The sequence below is a fragment of the Salvelinus namaycush genome, chromosome 15 (assembly GCF_016432855.1).
Source record: "Salvelinus namaycush isolate Seneca chromosome 15, SaNama_1.0, whole genome shotgun sequence".
Lineage (NCBI taxonomy): Eukaryota > Metazoa > Chordata > Actinopteri > Salmoniformes > Salmonidae > Salvelinus > Salvelinus namaycush.
The window spans coordinates 6,813,409-6,832,636 of record NC_052321.1 but is presented as its reverse complement, the minus strand read 5'-3'; the positions used below and the strand labels follow the sequence as shown (position 1 = coordinate 6,832,636).

Sequence of the window (19,228 nt, the reverse complement as noted above, 5' to 3'; positions counted from 1 at the left end):
TTCCATGTAGTCCTCAAGCAGGCAAGCTGTACATTCCATGTAGTCCTCAAGCCAGCAGTCAACAGAAAAGCAAGTTGGCTTATGTTCCTTACAGGTAACAATAAGAATTCTCTTGACTGAAAGACAACCCAATGATAACGGTTCTTAATAACTATATTAATATATTGTTATATTATTATAATATATTTACTTATATTAATATGACCAAGTAAACATGAAATAGGACACGGGTGGAAATTCAATAAAACATTTCTAACAAAACTGAAATAACTTCAGACCCAAATATTCCCACAACATGTGGAGCAGAGAGCTATTGCTACTACAGTTTTGCCAAGTCAGATTGAGTATTATACAGAATATCTTGTACTGAATAATCTCATACACATTTTGTGGACAGACCTCTCCAAATAGTGTCCCATTGCGATGGGGTGAGAGGTCACTCTCCCATGCTATAACTGAATGAGGGAATATGCGTTTGGGAGGGGGATAAAACAACAGTCTATAAATACCTGATACAGTTTCTTTCGTGGATGCAGCTTTTCTTTTTTTTCATGGAACTCCTGCGAGGAGAGAGTTTATACCTCCTTAAACCATGACTGTGGGGACTGGAGAGGGATGGATCCTCAACACGGGGGCCCCACAGGGGTACATGCTCAGCCCCCTCCTGTACGCCCTGTTCACCAATGACTGCGTGGCCACACGTATCTCCAACTACATTTTCTGATGACACAACAGTGGTACAGTAGGCCTGATTACCAACAACGATGAGACAACCTACAGGGAGAAGGTGAGAGCCCTGGCGGAGTGATGCCAGGAAAACAACCTCTTTCTCAACATCAACAAAACGAAGGAGCTGATCATGGACAACAGGAGACAGCAGAGAGAGCACGCCCCCATCCACATAGACATAGTGGAGAAAGTCAAAAGCTTCAAGTGCCTCGCTGTGCACATCCCTGAGGACCTGAAATTGGTCTCCACACCGACAGCGTGGTGAAGAAACCGGAAAAGTGCCCCTTCAATCTCAGGAGACTGAATAAATTGGTCATGGTCCCTAAGACGCTCATGAACTTCTACAGGTCCACCATCGAGAGCATTCTGTTGGGCTGTATCACCACCTGGGGCTTTCCAGAGGGTGGTACAGTCAGCCCAACGCACCACCCGTCGGGCACACTACCTGACCTCCAGGACATCTACAGCACCCGTTGTCACAGGAAGGCCAAGAAGATCATCAAGGACCTCAGCCACCCAAACCATGGCCTGTTCACCCTGCTACAGAGACAGTACAGCTGCATCAAAGCTGGGACCGAGAGACTGTTAAACATTCATCACGAACCGGCCCCTTCCCGGTACCCAGCACTGATCCTTAGGAACTGTCACTAACCGGCTCCAACCAGGTACCCAGCCCTGAACCTTAGAAACTGTCACTAACCGGCTACAACCAGGTACCCAGCCCTGAACCTTAGACACTGTTACTAACCAGCTCCAACCTAGTACCCAGCCCTGAACCTTAGAAACTGTCACTAACCGGCTCCAACCTAGTACCCAGCCCTGAACCTTAGACACTGTTACTAACCGGCTCCAACCAGGTACCCAGCCCTGAACCTTAGACACTGTCACTAACCGGCTCCAACCAGGTACCCAGCCCTGATCCTTAGAAACTGTCACTAACCGGCTCCAACCAGGTACCCAGCCCTGAACCTTAGACACTGTCACTAACCGGCTCCAACCAGGTACCCAGCCCTGAACCTTAGACACTGTTACTAACCGGCTCCAACCAGGTACCCAGCCCTGAACCTTAGACACTGTTACTAACCGGCTCCAACCAGGTACCCAGCCCTGAACCTTAGAAACTGTCACTAACCGGCTCCAACCAGGTACCCAGCCCTGAACCTTAGAAACTGTTACTAACCGGCTCCAACCTAGTACCCAGCCCTGAACCTTAGACACTGTTACTAACCAGCTCCAACCAGGTACCCAGCCCTGAACCTTAGACACTGTTACTAACCAGCTCCAACCAGGTACCCAGCCCTGATCCTTAGACACTGTTACTAACCGGCTCCAACCAGGTACCCAGCCCTGAACCTTAGAAACTGTCACTAACCGGCTCCAACCAGGTACCCAGCCCTGAACCTTAGACACTGTCACTAACCGGCTCCAACCTAGTACCCAGCCCTGAACCTTAGACACTGTCACTAACCGGCTCCAACCAGGTACCCAGCCCTGAACCTTAGAAACTGTCACTAACCGGCTCCAACCAGATACCCAGCCCTGAACCTTAGACACTGTTACTAACCGGCTCCAACCAGGTACCCAGCCCTGAACCTTAGAAACTGTCACTAACCGGCTCCAACCAGGTACCCAGCCCTGAACCTTAGAAACTGTCACTAACCGGCTCCAACCAGGTACCCAGCCCTGAACCTTAGACACTGTCACTAACCGGCTCCAACCTAGTACCCAGCCCTGAACCTTAGACACTGTCACTAACCGGCTCCAACCTAGTACCCAGCCCTGAACCTTAGACACTGTCACTAACCGGCTCCAACCTAGTACCCAGCCCTGAACCTTAGAAACTGTCACTAACCGTCTCCAACCAGGTACCCATCCCTGAACCTTAGAAACTATCACTAACCGACTCCAACCAGGTACCCAGCCCTGAACCTTAGACACTGTCACTAACCGGCTCCAACCAGGTACCCAGCCCTGAACCTTAGAAACTGTCACTAACCGGCTCCAACCAGGTACCCAGCCCTGAACCTTAGACACTGTTACTAACCGGCTCCAACCAGGTACCCAGCCCTGAACCTTAGACACTGTTACTAACCAGCTCCAACCAGGTACCCAGCCCTGAACCTTAGACACTGTTACTAACCGGCTCCAACCAGGTACCCAGCCCTGAACCTTAGACACTGTTACTAACCGGCTCCAACCAGGTACCCAGCCCTGAACGTTAGAAACTGTCACTAACCGGCTCCAACCAGGTACCCAGCCCTGAACCTTAGACACTGTCATTAACCGGCTCCAACCTAGTACCCAGCCCTGAACCTTAGACACTGTCACTAATCGGCTCCAACCTAGTACCCAGCCCTGAACCTTAGACACTGGTCACTTTAATAATGTTTACATACTGTTTTACCCACTTTATATGTATATGCCTTGGTTTCTCAAATTATTGCCTCGCCTGGTACACCAACTACTTCTCAGATAGAGTTCAGTGTGTCAAATCGGAGGGCCTGTTGTCCGGGCCTCTGTCAGTCGCTATGGGGGTGCCACAGGGTTCACTTCTTGGGCCGACTCTCTTCTCTGTATACATCAATGATGTCGCTCTTGCTGCTGGTGATTCTCTGATCCACCTCTACGCAGACGACACCATTCTGTATACTTCTGGCCCTTCTTTGGACACTGTGTTAACAAACCTCCAGGCGAGCTTCAATGCCATACAACTCTCCTTCCGTGACCTCCAACTGCTCTTAAATACAAGTAAAACTAAATGCATGCTCTTCAACCGATCGCTGCCCACACCTGCCCGCCCGTCCAGCATCACTACTCTGGACGGTTCTGACTTAGAATATGTGGACAACTACAAATACCTAGGTGTCTGGTTAGACTGTAAACTCTCCTTCCAGACTCACATCAAACATCTCCAATCCAAAGTTAAATCTAGAATTGGCTTCCTATTTCGCAACAAAGCATCCTTCACTCATGCTGCCAAACATACCCTCGTAAAACTGACCATCCTACCGATCCTCAACTTCGGCGATGTCATTTACAAAATAGCCTCCAATACCCTACTCAATAAATTGGATGCAGTCTATCACAGTGCCATCCGTTTTGTCACCAAAGCCCCATATACTACCCACCACTGCGACCTGTATGCTCTCGTTGGCTGGCCCTCGCTTCGTCGCCAGGTCATCTACAAGACCCTGCTAGGTAAAGTCCCCCCTTATCTCAGCTCGCTGGTCACTATAGCAACACCCACCTGTAGCACGCGCTCCAGCAGGTATATCTCTCTGGTCACCCCCAAAAACCAATTCTTCCTTTGGCCGCCTCTCCTTCCAGTTCTCTGCTGCCAATGACTGGAACGAACTACAAAAATCTCTGAAACTGGAGACACTTATCTCCCTCACTAGCTTTAAGCACCAGCTGTCAGAGCAGCTCACAGATTACTGCACCTGTACATAGCCCATTATAATGTAGCCCAAACAACTACCTCTTTCCCTACTGTATTTATTTATTTTGCTCCTTTGCACCCCATTATTTCTATCTCTTCTTTGCACATTCTTCCACTGCAAATCTACCATTCCAGTGTTTTACTTGCTATATTGTATTTACTTTGCCACCATGGCCTTTTTTCTGCCTTCACCTCCCTTATCTCACCTCACTTGCTCACATTGTATATAGACTTATTTTTCTACTGTATTATTGACTGTATGTTTGTTTTACTCCATGTGTAACTCTGTGTTGTTGTATGTGTCGAACTCTTTTGCTTTATCTTGGCCAGGTCGCAGTTGTAAATGAGAACTTGTTCTCAACTTGCCTACCTGGTTAAATAAAGGTGAAATAAAAAAAAAATAAAAAAAATATACTGTATTCTAGTCATGGCTCATCCTATATAACTACTGCTGTCCACTTCACATGTATATACTGTATTCTAGTCATGGCTCATCCTATATAACTACTGCTGTCCACTTCATATGTATATACTGTATTGTAGTCATGGCTCATCCTATATAACTACACACCTTTTCTATTCATGTCCATACTTCTATACACACCGTTATGTATATTTATTTTCTGGACTCTGACATTGTTCGTACTGATATTGCTTGTTTTTTTTATTGCTAGAATTTACTGCACTGTTGGAGCTAGAAAACACAAGCATATTGCATCTGAAAATATGTGTACGCGACCAATGAGATGTGTACACGACTAATGAGATGTGAACACGACTAATGAGATGTGTTCGCGACCAATGAGATGTGTACACGACTAATGAGATGTGTACGCGACCAATGGGATGTGTACACGACTAATGAGATGTGTACGCGACCAATGAGATGTGTACACGACTAATGAGATGTGTACGCGACCAATGGGATGTGTACACGACTAATGAGATGTGTACGCGACCAATGGGATGTGTACGCGACCAATGAGATGTGTACACGACTAATGAGATGTGTTCGCGACCAATGAGATGTGTACACGACTAATGAGATGTGTACACGACTAATGAGATGTGTACACGACTAATGAGATGTGTACGCGACTAATGAGATGTGTTCGCGACCAATGAGATGTGTACACGACTAATGAGATGTGTTCGCGACCAATGAGATTTGTAGGCTACAGTGTGATAGATGTGGATGTCAAGACAGCCATGGGAGCCAATGTGGACAGCCTATGACAGAGCTGTCCTAGAGTGACCTAGCGACCATCGTCAGGGACAGCAGCTGACCTTTGACCTCTAGCCTTTTCACCACACTGGTTATTAATCGTCCTGCTGACTTCCTTCTCCTGTCTCAGCCTGTCGCTGATCGCTAATTAACTTTCTGTTTTCTCTCTCTCTCTCTCTCTGTTTCCATCTGTCCTTTTCTCTCTTAATTCCCTTTCTCTTCTGTTCTGTTCTCTTCACTTTTGTTCTCTTCACTTCCTCCTCTTTTTCCCCCTCTCTCTCTCTCCTCTCGCAGCAAGATGGTTCAGGTGAAGGTGATAGACGATGAGGAGTATGAGAAAAACAAGAACTTCTTCTTGGAGCTGGCCGAGCCGCGCATGGTAGACATGAGCCTGCAGAAAGGTGTGGTACTGACACCCTCTTCCTCCTCTTCCTCCTTTCACCTCTTCCATTCCTCCTTTCCTCCCCAGGGACTCCCCTCCCTTTCTCTCTCCTTTCCCTGCATCCCAGTCACACCTTCACCCATGTGTTTCTCAGCCACGTGCTTCTCAGCCACGTGTTTCTCAGCCACGTGCTTCTCAGCCACGTGTTTCTCAGCCACGTGCTTCTCAGCCACGTGTTTCTCAGCCACGTGCTTCTCAGCCACGTGTTTCTCAGCCACGTGCTTCTCAGCCACGTGCTTCTCAGCCACGTGCTTCTCAGCCACGTGTTTCTCAGCCACGTGTTTCTGTTTCTCAGCCACGTGCTTCTCAGCCACGTGTTTCTGTTTCTCAGCCACGTGTTTCTGTTTCTCAGCCACGTGTTTCTCAGCCACGTGTTTCTCAGCCACGTGTTTCTCAGCCATGTGCTTCCCGTTGTCCACCTGCGTTTCCCACGGCAACAATGAAAACACTGTACGTACATACACCCCTGTAAATGAACATCCCCTCCAACACTGTGTCATAGTCCCCAAGTAATGTTGACTAGAGGAAACTACAGCTGTTTGTTTAATGGGAAGTAATGTTGACTAGAGGAAACTACAGCTGTTTGTTTAATGGGAAGTAATGTTGAATAGAGGAAACTACAGCTGTTTGTTTAATGGGAAGTAATGTTGACTAGAGGAAACTACAGCTGTTTGTTTAATGGGAAGTAATGTTGACTAGAGGAAACTACAGCTGTTTGTTTAATGGGAAGTAATGTTGAATAGAGGAAACTACAGCTGTTTGTTTAATGGGAAGTAATGTTGACTAGAGGAAACTACAGCTGTTTGTTTAATGGGAAGTAATGTTGAATAGAGGAAACTACAGCTGTTTGTTTAATGGGAAGTAATGTTGACTAGAGGAAACTACAGCTGTTTGTTTAATGGGAAGTAATGTTGACTAGAGGAAACTACAGCTGTTTGTTTAATGGGAAGTAATGTTGACTAGAGGAAACTACAGCTGTTTGTTTAATGGGAAGTAATGTTGAATAGAGGAAACTACAGCTGTTTGTTTAATGGGAAGTAATGTTGACTAGAGGAAACTACAGCTGTTTGTTTAATGGGAAGTAATGTTGACTAGAGGAAACTACAGCTGTTTGTTTAATGGGAAGTAATGTTGAATAGAGGAAACTACAGCTGTTTGTTTAATGGGAAGTAATGTTGACTAGAGGAAACTACAGCAGTTTGTTTAATGGGAAGTAATGTTGACTAGAGGAAACTACAGCTGTTTGTTTAATGGGAAGTAATGTTGACTAGAGGAAACTACAGCTGTTTGTTTAATGGGAAGTAATGTTGACTAGAGGAAACTACAGCTGTTTGTTTAATGGGAAGTAATGTTGAATAGAGGAAACTACAGCTGTTTGTTTAATTCTCACTGCTCTCTTTTCAGTCGTGTGAATGAAGGCACTGTTTTATACAAATCTGTCATTCATTCTCACATAGAGAAAAGGAAGGAGAGGAAGTCCAAGCTAGTTCTCATCAAAAGTTTGTTGTTGTTGTTTAGTGTTGTTTACTCCAGCTTGGTTGTTGGTAATGTCTGTTGAAAGGTTTAACAGGTGTGCTGTTATCTAATGTTGCATCACCAGGCGGGGGGGGGGGGGGGGGGGGGGGGTAGCAAGATGGTGTGATGGGGAGTGGAGGTGGCAGAATCTACACACACAGAGGGTGCAGAATCTACACACACACACAGAGGGTGCAGAATCTACACACACACACAGAGGGTGCAGAATCTACACACACACAGAGGGTGCAGAATCTACACACACACAGAGGGTGCAGAATCTACACACACACACACAGAGGGTGCAGAATCTACACACACACACAAAGAGGGTGCAGAATCTACACACACACACAGAGGGTGCAGAATCTACACACACACACAGAGGGTGCAGAATCTACACACACACACAGAGGGTGCAGAATCTACACACACACACACAGAGGGTGCAGAATCTACACACACACACAGAGGGTGCAGAATCTACACACACACACACAGAGGGTGCAGAATCTACACACACACACAGAGGGTGCAGAATCTACACACACACACAGAGGGTGCAGAATCTACACACACACACAGAGGGTGCAGAATCTACACACACACACAGAGGGTGCAGAATCTACACACACACACAGAGGGTGCAGAATCTACACACACACACAGAGGGTGCAGAATCTACACACACACACAGAGGGTGCAGAATCTACACACACACACAGAGGGTGCAGAATCTACACACACACACAGAGGGTGCAGAATCTACACACACACAGAGGGTGCAGAATCTACACACACACACAGAGGGTGCAGAATCTACACACACACAGAGGGTGCAGAATCTACACACACACACAGAGGGTGCAGAATCTACACACACACTGAGGGTGCAGAATCTACACACACACACTGAGGGTGCAGAATCTACACACACACACAGAGGGTGCAGAATCTACACACACACACAGAGGGTGCAGAATCTACACACACACACACAGAGGGTGCAGAATCTACACACACACACAGAGGGTGCAGAATCTACACACACACACAGAGGGTGCAGAATCTACACACACACACAGAGGGTGCAGAATCTACACACACACACAGAGGGTGCAGAATCTACACACACACACAGAGGGTGCAGAATCTACACACACACACAGAGGGTGCAGAATCTACACACACACAGAGGGTGCAGAATCTACACACACACACAGAGGGTGCAGAATCTACACACACACAGAGGGTGCAGAATCTACACACACACACAGAGGGTGCAGAATCTACACACACACTGAGGGTGCAGAATCTACACACACACACTGAGGGTGCAGAATCTACACACACACACAGAGGGTGCAGAATCTACACACACACACAGAGGGTGCAGAATCTACACACACACACAGAGGGTGCAGAATCTACACACACACACAGAGGGTGCAGAATCTACACACACAGACAGAGGGTGCAGAATCTACACACACACACAGAGGGTGCAGAATCTACACACACACACAGAGGGTGCATAATCTAACACACACACACAGAGGGTGCAGAATCTACACACACACACACAGAGGGTGCAGAATCTACACACACACACACAGAGGGTGCAGAATCTACACACACACACAGAGGGTGCAGAATCTACACACACAGAGGGTGCAGAATCTACACACACACACAGAGGGTGCAGAATCTACACACACACACAGAGGGTGCAGAATCTACACACACACACAGAGGGTGCAGAATCTACACACACACACAGAGGGTGCAGAATCTACACACACACACAGAGGGTGCAGAATCTACACACACACACAGAGGGTGCAGAATCTACACACACACACACAGAGGGTGCAGAATCTACACACACACACAGAGGGTGCAGAATCTACACACACACAGAGGGTGCAGAATCTACACACACACAGAGGGTGCAGAATCTAACACACACACACAGAGGGTGCAGAATCTACACACACAGAGAGGGTGCAGAATCTAACACACACACACAGAGGGTGCAGAATCTACACACACAGAGGGTGCAGAATCTACACACACACACACAGAGGGTGCAGAATCTACACACACAGAGGGTGCAGAATCTACACACACAGAGGGTGCAGAATCTACACACACACAGAGGGTGCAGAATCTACACACACAGAGGGTGCAGAATCTACACACACACACAGAGGGTGCAGAATCTACACACACACACAGAGGGTGCAGAATCTACACACACACACAGAGGGTGCAGAATCTACACACACAGAGAGGGTGCAGAATCTACACACACACAGAGGGTGCAGAATCTACACACACACAGAGGGTGCAGAATCTACACACACACACAGAGGGTGCAGAATCTACACACACAGACAGAGGGTGCAGAATCTACACACACACACAGAGGGTGCAGAATCTACACACACACACAGAGGGTGCAGAATCTAACACACACACACAGAGGGTGCAGAATCTACACACACAGAGAGGGTGCAGAATCTACACACACAGAGGGTGCAGAATCTACACACACACACAGAGGGTGCAGAATCTACACACACACACAGAGGGTGCAGAATCTACACACACAGAGAGGGTGCAGAATCTACACACACACAGAGGGTGCAGAATCTACACACACACAGAGGGTGCAGAATCTACACACACACACAGAGGGTGCAGAATCTACACACACAGACAGAGGGTGCAGAATCTACACACACACACAGAGGGTGCAGAATCTACACACACAGAGAGGGTGCAGAATCTACACACACACAGAGGGTGCAGAATCTACACACACACAGAGGGTGCAGAATCTACACACACACACAGAGGGTGCAGAATCTACACACACAGACAGAGGGTGCAGAATCTACACACACACACAGAGGGTGCAGAATCTACACACACACACAGAGGGTGCAGAATCTAACACACACACACAGAGGGTGCAGAATCTACACACACAGAGAGGGTGCAGAATCTACACACACAGAGGGTGCAGAATCTACACACACACACAGAGGGTGCAGAATCTACACACACAGAGGGTGCAGAATCTACACACACACAGAGGGTGCAGAATCTACACACACAGAGAGGGTGCAGAATCTACACACACACACAGAGGGTGCAGAATCTACACACACAGAGGGTGCAGAATCTACACACACACACTGAGGGTGCAGAATCTACACACACACACAGAGGGTGCAGAATCTACACACACAGAGAGGGTGCAGAATCTACACACACACAGAGGGTGCAGAATCTACACACACACAGAGGGTGCAGAATCTACACACACACACAGAGGGTGCAGAATCTACACACACAGACAGAGGGTGCAGAATCTACACACACACACAGAGGGTGCAGAATCTACACACACACACAGAGGGTGCAGAATCTAACACACACACACAGAGGGTGCAGAATCTACACACACAGAGAGGGTGCAGAATCTACACACACAGAGGGTGCAGAATCTACACACACACACAGAGGGTGCATAATCTAACACACACACACAGAGGGTGCAGAATCTACACACACACACACAGAGGGTGCAGAATCTACACACACACACACAGAGGGTGCAGAATCTACACACACACACAGAGGGTGCAGAATCTACACACACAGAGGGTGCAGAATCTACACACACACACAGAGGGTGCAGAATCTACACACACACACAGAGGGTGCAGAATCTACACACACACACAGAGGGTGCAGAATCTACACACACACACAGAGGGTGCAGAATCTACACACACACACAGAGGGTGCAGAATCTACACACACACACAGAGGGTGCAGAATCTACACACACACACACAGAGGGTGCAGAATCTACACACACACACAGAGGGTGCAGAATCTACACACACACAGAGGGTGCAGAATCTACACACACACAGAGGGTGCAGAATCTAACACACACACACAGAGGGTGCAGAATCTACACACACAGAGAGGGTGCAGAATCTAACACACACACACAGAGGGTGCAGAATCTACACACACAGAGGGTGCAGAATCTACACACACACACACAGAGGGTGCAGAATCTACACACACAGAGGGTGCAGAATCTACACACACAGAGGGTGCAGAATCTACACACACACAGAGGGTGCAGAATCTACACACACAGAGGGTGCAGAATCTACACACACACACAGAGGGTGCAGAATCTACACACACACACAGAGGGTGCAGAATCTACACACACACACAGAGGGTGCAGAATCTACACACACAGAGAGGGTGCAGAATCTACACACACACAGAGGGTGCAGAATCTACACACACACAGAGGGTGCAGAATCTACACACACACACAGAGGGTGCAGAATCTACACACACAGACAGAGGGTGCAGAATCTACACACACACACAGAGGGTGCAGAATCTACACACACACACAGAGGGTGCAGAATCTAACACACACACACAGAGGGTGCAGAATCTACACACACAGAGAGGGTGCAGAATCTACACACACAGAGGGTGCAGAATCTACACACACACACAGAGGGTGCAGAATCTACACACACACACAGAGGGTGCAGAATCTACACACACAGAGAGGGTGCAGAATCTACACACACACAGAGGGTGCAGAATCTACACACACACAGAGGGTGCAGAATCTACACACACACACAGAGGGTGCAGAATCTACACACACAGACAGAGGGTGCAGAATCTACACACACACACAGAGGGTGCAGAATCTACACACACAGAGAGGGTGCAGAATCTACACACACACAGAGGGTGCAGAATCTACACACACACAGAGGGTGCAGAATCTACACACACACACAGAGGGTGCAGAATCTACACACACAGACAGAGGGTGCAGAATCTACACACACACACAGAGGGTGCAGAATCTACACACACACACAGAGGGTGCAGAATCTAACACACACACACAGAGGGTGCAGAATCTACACACACAGAGAGGGTGCAGAATCTACACACACAGAGGGTGCAGAATCTACACACACACACAGAGGGTGCAGAATCTACACACACAGAGGGTGCAGAATCTACACACACACAGAGGGTGCAGAATCTACACACACAGAGAGGGTGCAGAATCTACACACACACACAGAGGGTGCAGAATCTACACACACAGAGGGTGCAGAATCTACACACACACACTGAGGGTGCAGAATCTACACACACACACAGAGGGTGCAGAATCTACACACACAGAGAGGGTGCAGAATCTACACACACACAGAGGGTGCAGAATCTACACACACACAGAGGGTGCAGAATCTACACACACACACAGAGGGTGCAGAATCTACACACACAGACAGAGGGTGCAGAATCTACACACACACACAGAGGGTGCAGAATCTACACACACACACAGAGGGTGCAGAATCTAACACACACACACAGAGGGTGCAGAATCTACACACACAGAGAGGGTGCAGAATCTACACACACAGAGGGTGCAGAATCTACACACACACACAGAGGGTGCAGAATCTACACACACACACAGAGGGTGCAGAATCTACACACACAGAGAGGGTGCAGAATCTACACACACACAGAGGGTGCAGAATCTACACACACACAGAGGGTGCAGAATCTACACACACACACAGAGGGTGCAGAATCTACACACACAGACAGAGGGTGCAGAATCTACACACACACACAGAGGGTGCAGAATCTACACACACAGAGAGGGTGCAGAATCTACACACACACAGAGGGTGCAGAATCTACACACACACAGAGGGTGCAGAATCTACACACACACACAGAGGGTGCAGAATCTACACACACAGACAGAGGGTGCAGAATCTACACACACACACAGAGGGTGCAGAATCTACACACACACACAGAGGGTGCAGAATCTAACACACACACACAGAGGGTGCAGAATCTACACACACAGAGAGGGTGCAGAATCTACACACACAGAGGGTGCAGAATCTACACACACACACAGAGGGTGCAGAATCTACACACACAGAGGGTGCAGAATCTACACACACACAGAGGGTGCAGAATCTACACACACAGAGAGGGTGCAGAATCTACACACACACACAGAGGGTGCAGAATCTACACACACAGAGGGTGCAGAATCTACACACACACACTGAGGGTGCAGAATCTACACACACACACAGAGGGTGCAGAATCTACACACACACTGAGGGTGCAGAATCTACACACACACACTGAGGGTGCAGAATCTACACACACACACAGAGGGTGCAGAATCTACACACACACACACACAGAGGGTGCAGAATCTACACACACACACAGAGGGTGCAGAATCTAACACACACACACAGAGGGTGCAGAATCTACACACACACTGAGGGTGCAGAATCTACACACACACAGAGGGTGCATAATCTACACACACACACAGAGGGTGCAGAATCTACACACACACACTGAGGGTGCAGAATCTACACACACACACACAGAGGGTGCAGAATCTACACACACACAGAGGGTGCAGAATCTACACACACACAGAGGGTGCAGAATCTACACACACACACAGAGGGTGCAGAATCTACACACACACAGAGGGTGCAGAATCTACACACACACACAGAGGGTGCAGAATCTACACACACACAGAGGGTGCAGAATCTACACACACACAGAGGGTGCAGAATCTACACACACACAGAGGGTGCAGAATCTACACACACACAGAGGGTGCAGAATCTACACACACTGAGGGTGCAGAATCTACACACACACACAGAGGGTGCAGAATCTACACACACACTGAGGGTGCAGAATCTACACACACACAGAGGGTGCAGAATCTACACACAGACAGAGGGTGCAGAATCTACACACACACACAGAGGGTGCAGAATCTACACACACACAGAGGGTGCAGAATCTACACACACACACAGAGGGTGCAGAATCTAACACACACACACAGAGGGTGCAGAATCTACACACACAGAGAGGGTGCAGAATCTACACACACAGAGGGTGCAGAATCTACACACACACACAGAGGGTGCAGAATCTACACACACAGAGGGTGCAGAATCTACACACACACAGAGGGTGCAGAATCTGAACACACAGAGAGGGTGCAGAATCTACACACACACACAGAGGGTGCAGAATCTACACACACAGAGGGTGCAGAATCTACACACACACACTGAGGGTGCAGAATCTACACACACACACAGAGGGTGCAGAATCTACACACACACTGAGGGTGCAGAATCTACACACACACACTGAGGGTGCAGAATCTACACACACACACAGAGGGTGCAGAATCTACACACACACACAGAGGGTGCAGAATCTACACACACACACAGAGGGTGCAGAATCTAACACACACACACAGAGGGTGCAGAATCTACACACACACTGAGGGTGCAGAATCTACACACACACAGAGGGTGCATAATCTACACACACACACAGAGGGTGCAGAATCTACACACACACACTGAGGGTGCAGAATCTACACACACACACACAGAGGGTGCAGAATCTACACACACACAGAGGGTGCAGAATCTACACACACACAGAGGGTGCAGAATCTACACACACACACAGAGGGTGCAGAATCTACACACACACAGAGGGTGCAGAATCTACACACACACACAGAGGGTGCAGAATCTACACACACACAGAGGGAGCAGAATCTACACACACACACAGAGGGTGCAGAATCTACACACACACAGAGGGTGCAGAATCTACACACACACACAGAGGGTGCAGAACAACTTCAGCATCCGAGTGTGGCGAGGACAACACAGACACAGCAGCCATGGCAAGTTCTTGAAACGGGTTGATATCAGCTGCATCCCTGAACTTCCAAATCTCACTCCAGAAGCCCAGTGTGTTTTTTTTGTCTCATTCCGTTTATTAAGATGGATGGCACGCCATTGCTGGACAATCTTGTCTATCTCTGCAGGGGAGTTGCCAAGGATCTTGGCTATTATTTCCATTTCTCCAGAGATCTTATTGTGCTTTAGAGTTTCCTCCACATTGAAAAACTGACATGTACTGCAATGCTTTGATGTTGTCCGGCAGTCTCACCCTCAACTCATTAGTGAGGGAGATGGTGAAGACTACACATCTCACCCTTAACTCATTAGTGAGGGAGATGGTGAAGGCTACACATCTCACCCTTAACTCATTAGTGAGGGAGATGGTGAAGGCTACACATCTCACCCTTAACTCATTAGTGAGGGAGATGGTGAAGGCTACACATCTCACCCTTAACTCATTAGTGAGGGAGATGGTGAAGGCTACACATCTCACCCTTAACTCATTAGTGAGGGAGATGGTGAAGGCTACACATCTCACCCTTAACTCATTAGTGAGGGAGATGGTGAAGGCTACACATCTCACCCTCAACTCATTAGTGAGGGAGATGGTGAAGGCTACACATCTCACCCTTAACTCATTAGTGAGGGAGATGGTGAAGGCTACACATCTCACCCTTAACTCATTAGTGAGGGAGATGGTGAAGGCTACACATCTCACCCTTAACTCATTAGTGAGGGAGATGGTGAAGGCTACACATCTCACCCTTAACTCATTAGTGAGGGAGATGGTGAAGGCTACACATCTCACCCTCAACTCATTAGTGAGGGAGATGGTGAAGGCTACACATCTCACCCTTAACTCATTAGTGAGGGAGATGGTGAAGGCTACACATCTCACCCTTTACTCATTAGTGAGGGAGATGGTGAAGGCTACACATCTCACCCTTAACTCATTAGTGAGGGAGATGGTGAAGGCTACACATCTCACCCTTAACTCATTAGTGAGGGAGATGGAGAAGGCTACACATCTCACCCTTAACTCATTAGTGAGGGAGATGGTGAAGGCTCTACACATCTCACCCTCAACTCATTAGTGAGGGAGATGGTGAAGGCTCTACACATCTCACCCTCAACAAATTAGTGAGGGAGATGGTGAAGGCTACACATATCACCCTTAACTCATTAGTGAGGGAGATGGTGAAGGCTACACATCTCACCCTTAACTCATTAGTGAGGGAGATGGTGAAGGCTACACATCTCACCCTTAACTCATTAGTGAGGGAGATGGTGAAGGCTACACATCTCACCCTTAACTCATTAGTGAGGGAGATGGTGAAGGCTACACATCTCACCCTCAACTCATTAGTGAGGGAGATGGTGAAGGCTACACATCTCACCCTTAACTCATTAGTGAGGGAGATGGTGAAGGCTACACATCTCACCCTTTACTCATTAGTGAGGGAGATGGTGAAGGCTACACATCTCACCCTTAACTCATTAGTGAGGGAGATGGTGAAGGCTACACATCTCACCCTTAACTCATTAGTGAGGGAGATGGAGAAGGCTACACATCTCACCCTTAACTCATTAGTGAGGGAGATGGTGAAGGCTCTACACATCTCACCCTCAACTCATTAATGAGGGAGATGGTGAAGGCTACACATATCACCCTTAACTCATTAGTGAGGGAGCGGGTGAAGGCTACACATCTCACCCTTAACTCATTAGTGAGGGAGATGGTGAAGGCTACACATCTCACCCTTAACTGATTAGTGAGGGAGATGGTGAAGGCTACACATCTCACCCTTAACTCATTAGTGAGGGAGATGGTGAAGGCTACACATCTCACCCTTAACTCATTAGTGAGGGAGATGGTGAAGGCTACACATCTCACCCTCAACTCATTAGTGAGGGAGATGGTGAAGGCTACACATCTCACCCTTAACTCATTAGTGAGGGAGATGGTGAAGGCTACACATCACACCCTTTACTCATTAGTGAGGGAGATGGTGAAGGCTACACATCTCACCCTTAACTCATTAGTGAGGGAGATGGTGAAGGCTACACATCTCACCCTTAACTCATTAGTGAGAGAGATGGTGAAGGCTACACATCTCACCCTTAACTCATTAGTGAGGGAGATGGTGAAGGCTACACATCTCACCCTTAACTCATTAGTGAGGGAGATGGTGAAGGCTACACATCTCACCCTTAACTCATTAGTGAGGGAGATGGTGAAGGCTACACATCTCACCCTTAACTCATTAGTGAGGGAGATGGAGAAGGCTCTACACATCTCACCCTTAACTCATTAGTGAGGGAGATGGTGAAGGTTACACATCTCACCCTTAACTCATTAGTGAGGGAGATGGTGAAGGCTACACATCTCACCCTTAACTCATTAGTGAGGAAGGTGGTGAAGGCTACACATCTCACCCTTAACTCATTAGTGAGGGAGATGGTGAAGGCTACACATCTCACCCTCAACTCATTAGTGAGGGAGATGGTGAAGGCTACACATCTCACCCTTAACTCATTAGTGAGGGAGATGGTGAAGGCTCTACACACCTCACCCTTAACTCATTAGTGAGGGAGATGGTGAAGGCTACACATCTCACCCTCAACTCATTAGTGAGGGAGATGGTGAAGGCTACACATCTCACCCTCAACTCATTAGTGAGGGAGATGGTGAAGGCTACACATCTCACCCTTAACTCATTAGTGAGGGAGATGGTGAAGGCTACACATCTCACCCTTAACTCATTAGTGAGGGAGATGGTGAAGGTTACACATCTCACCCTTAACTCATTAGAGAGGGAGATGGTGAAGGCTACACATCTCACCATTAACTCATTAGTGAGGGAGATGGTGAAGGCTACACATCTCACCCTTAACTCATTAGTGAGGGAGATGGTGAAGGCTACACATCTCACCCTTAACTCATTAGTGAGGGAGATGGTGAAGGCTACACATCTCACCCTTAACTCATTAGTGAGGGAGATGGTGAAGGCTACACATCTCACCCTTAACTCATTAGTGAGGGAGATGGTGAAGGCTCTACACATCTCACCCTTAACTCATTAGTGAGGGAGATGGTGAAGGCTACACATCTCACCCTTAACTCATTAGTGAGGGAGATGGTGAAGGCTACACATCTCACCCTCAACTCATTAGTGAGGGAGATGGTGAAGGCTACACATCTCACCCTTAACTCATTAGTGAGGGAGATGGTGAAGGCTCTACACACCTCACCCTTAACTCATTAGTGAGGGAGATGGTGAAGGTTACACATCTCACCCTCAACTCATTAGTGAGGGAGATGGTGAAGGCTACACATCTCACCCTTAACTCATTAGTGAGGGAGATGGTGAAGGCTACACATCTCACCCTTAACTCATTAGTGAGGGAGATGGTGAAGGCTACACATCTCACCCTTAACTCATTAGTGAGGGAGATGGTGAAGGCTACACATCTCACCCTTAACTCATTAGTGAGGGAGATGGTGAAGACTACACATCTCACCCTTAACTCATTAGTGAGGGAGATGGTGAAGGCTCTACACATCTCACCCTTAACTCATTAGTGAGGGAGATGGTGAAGGCTCTACACATCTCACCCTTAACTCATTAGTGAGGGAGATGGTGAAGGCTACACATCTCACCCTTAACTCATTAGTGAGGGAGATGGTGAAGGCTACACATCTCACCCTCAACTCATTAGTGAGGGAGATGGTGAAGACTACACATCTCACCCTTAACTCATTAGTGAGGGAGATGGTGAAGGCTACACAAACCGCTTTCGGACATCGTTTTCATCCTCAGGCGCAAGGTGGAGCTCAGCTGCCTTTGACTCAAAAAAGGTAACCAAGGTACGGTTTGGGACTGATGTATCCATCTATTGGCCCTTTGAGTACATCAACATTTGCCAGTGGATTCAGCACCCTGCTGCTCACAGACTTGATCAGGCTAACCAAGCTGTCAAGTAGCTTAAGAGGATCTACTGGCTCTCCCTCA

The 19,228-nt window shown here is 47.9% G+C and overlaps 1 protein-coding gene across 1 annotated transcript in view; it reads left to right on the top strand.

The window, feature by feature from the left end:
- The first annotated feature begins 5,691 nt into the window (after positions 1-5,691).
- LOC120059745 (sodium/calcium exchanger 3-like) overlaps positions 5,692-19,228 on the top strand; it is a 54,934-nt gene continuing 41,397 nt past the window's right edge. Inside the window, exon 1 of the mRNA XM_039008800.1 lies at positions 5,692-5,794. Coding sequence (XP_038864728.1) covers positions 5,692-5,794 — 103 coding nt within the window. The remainder of the gene's footprint in view (positions 5,795-19,228) is intronic.